This window comes from Tupaia chinensis, unplaced genomic scaffold (genome assembly GCF_000334495.1).
Source record: "Tupaia chinensis unplaced genomic scaffold, TupChi_1.0 Scaffold000426_1, whole genome shotgun sequence".
Lineage (NCBI taxonomy): Eukaryota > Metazoa > Chordata > Mammalia > Scandentia > Tupaiidae > Tupaia > Tupaia belangeri.
In genome coordinates this window covers 3,291,285-3,292,900 of record NW_006159931.1, presented here as the reverse complement: position 1 = coordinate 3,292,900, position 1,616 = coordinate 3,291,285, and the positions used below count along the sequence as shown (strand labels likewise).

The following is a 1,616-nucleotide window of genomic DNA, read 5'->3' as shown; positions in this document are numbered from 1 at the left end:
CGGGCTGCCAGCCGCCCGCAACTTTCCCGGAGCCCGGCGCTCGGATTCCCCCAGACTTACCCTGTCACAACAGGCGCCATCTTCCACAAACTCTCGCCAAAACTCCAACCCTCGCGAGATCCCCCTGACGCCTCCGGGCCCCTCTCCCCCGCCCCTTCCCTCTTTCCTCGCTCCCCGATTCCACCCAGCCCCCGCGCTCCCGTTCCCCTCGCAGCCGCCGCGGAGAGCCAGACGCCTCGCGCCGCCCGCGGAGTCGGGGAGCCTGCTCGCTGCCTCCCCTGGAAACCTACCCGAGCGATGGAGCATGCGCAGGCGGCTCCTCCGCAGGCGAGCCCTCCGTGTGGTCCATGGGGAGCGCTCCGGTTGTCCGGGTTTTGGGACGCGCCCTAAGGGACGTGCGTGGAGACGGAGGAAAACCGGAGGGGATTACTACGGGGACAGGGACTGGAGGGGTCAGGAGGCGGGGCCGCGGGGAAGGGAGGAGGGGTCCTGGGAAAATCGAACGCGTTCCACAGGCCTAGATGCAACACCTCCTCAAATGGGTGTTTTCCAAGTGGCTTCCCGCTCACTCTGGGTTCCCAGCCCTTTTCATTCATTCAAACGTTCATTGGACGCCTCCCGTATGCTAATTTCGGCGCTAGGTGCTGGAGCTCCCGGGATGCCTGCGGTTGGGAGACTGACATTCCAGGAACCGTTCCCATTCCTTCGGCCTCCTTGCTAGTGGGGAAGGACCTGATTGCCTCGTGGCCTGACCCTTGCAGAGCTCTGAGAACAGAAAACTTTGCAGTCGAGCTCGGCCGCCTTAGCTTGCTTCTCCTTGGGTGTGAAATGAGGTCAGGCCAAGGCCTCTGGCACACCCCACCTCTAACGTCCCTCGCATGCACACGCCACAGCGCCGAGTGGTTTCCTCCAGAAGTGAAAACAGTTGGAGTTGAGAGCCTCACTCCCCCACCCCGACTGAGGACAGGGAGCCCGCTCAAGGCTCCTGCTGCTCGGTGCAAAGAGCTACCAGCTGCGGAAGCTTCCCTAGTATCTCATCTGGGAGCCCAGGAGCACATGGGGCCGACTCTGGACAGGGAACCGGCCCTCCCGTGGGCCTGGCACCATCAGGACACTGCTCGCTGCCCGCAATGTGCTTCGGACGGCCTGAGCCCCGAGGCCGGTCTGGGCATTTAACAACCAGGTGCAGGGCCCGAACCCCGCCCCCTCCCCCTACCTGGAGCCCTCCCTTCTTCCCCCTCCTTTGCCCTGTCCTTTCCTAGAGATTCCCAGATCCAGCACAGCCTCCCGCAGGGAGCCCCAAAACCCGGAGAACTGGAATCGGCTGCCCGAAACCTGCTGAAGGCGCTGCAGGATCGGCGCGGCACGCGCGAGCGGCACTGCGCATGTGCCCAATGCGGGCTGCCCAGTCTCACGCTACACCTCCTTCCCACCGCCTTCTACTACTCGGCTCAGACACAACACGGGCCGTGGGAAATTTCCGAAACCTCGCGAGAACGCGCCCCCTGCTGCCTAGGCTTTCGCCTCAAATCTCGCGGAGCCCGGGCGGACAGGTGTTTGTCTAGCGCCGCTCCGGGCGCCGTTTGTGCCGCGCGTGCCCGGGCGGCGGGCGGGGT

General features: G+C 64.9%; 1 protein-coding gene across 5 annotated transcripts in view; it reads right to left on the bottom strand.

Annotated features, from left to right (window-relative positions):
- Positions 1 to 1,616, bottom strand: part of RBPJ (recombination signal binding protein for immunoglobulin kappa J region) — a 210,925-nt gene that overhangs the window by 95,554 nt on the left and 113,755 nt on the right. For 2 of the 5 annotated variants that reach the window (XM_006154938.3, XM_006154937.3), the window contains exon 1: positions 61 to 245. The exons of 1 other annotated variant lie outside the window; for it this stretch is intronic. Coding sequence is in view for 3 of the 4 variants with exons in the window: in XM_006154937.3 (XP_006154999.1) it covers positions 61 to 80 (20 nt within the window). In the remaining variant the exon portion in view is untranslated. Of the gene's footprint in view, positions 1 to 60; positions 246 to 290; positions 428 to 1,616 lie in introns of those variants that run through there. 2 more of the 5 variants (XM_027774380.1, XM_027774382.1) reach the window with 2 other exon arrangements.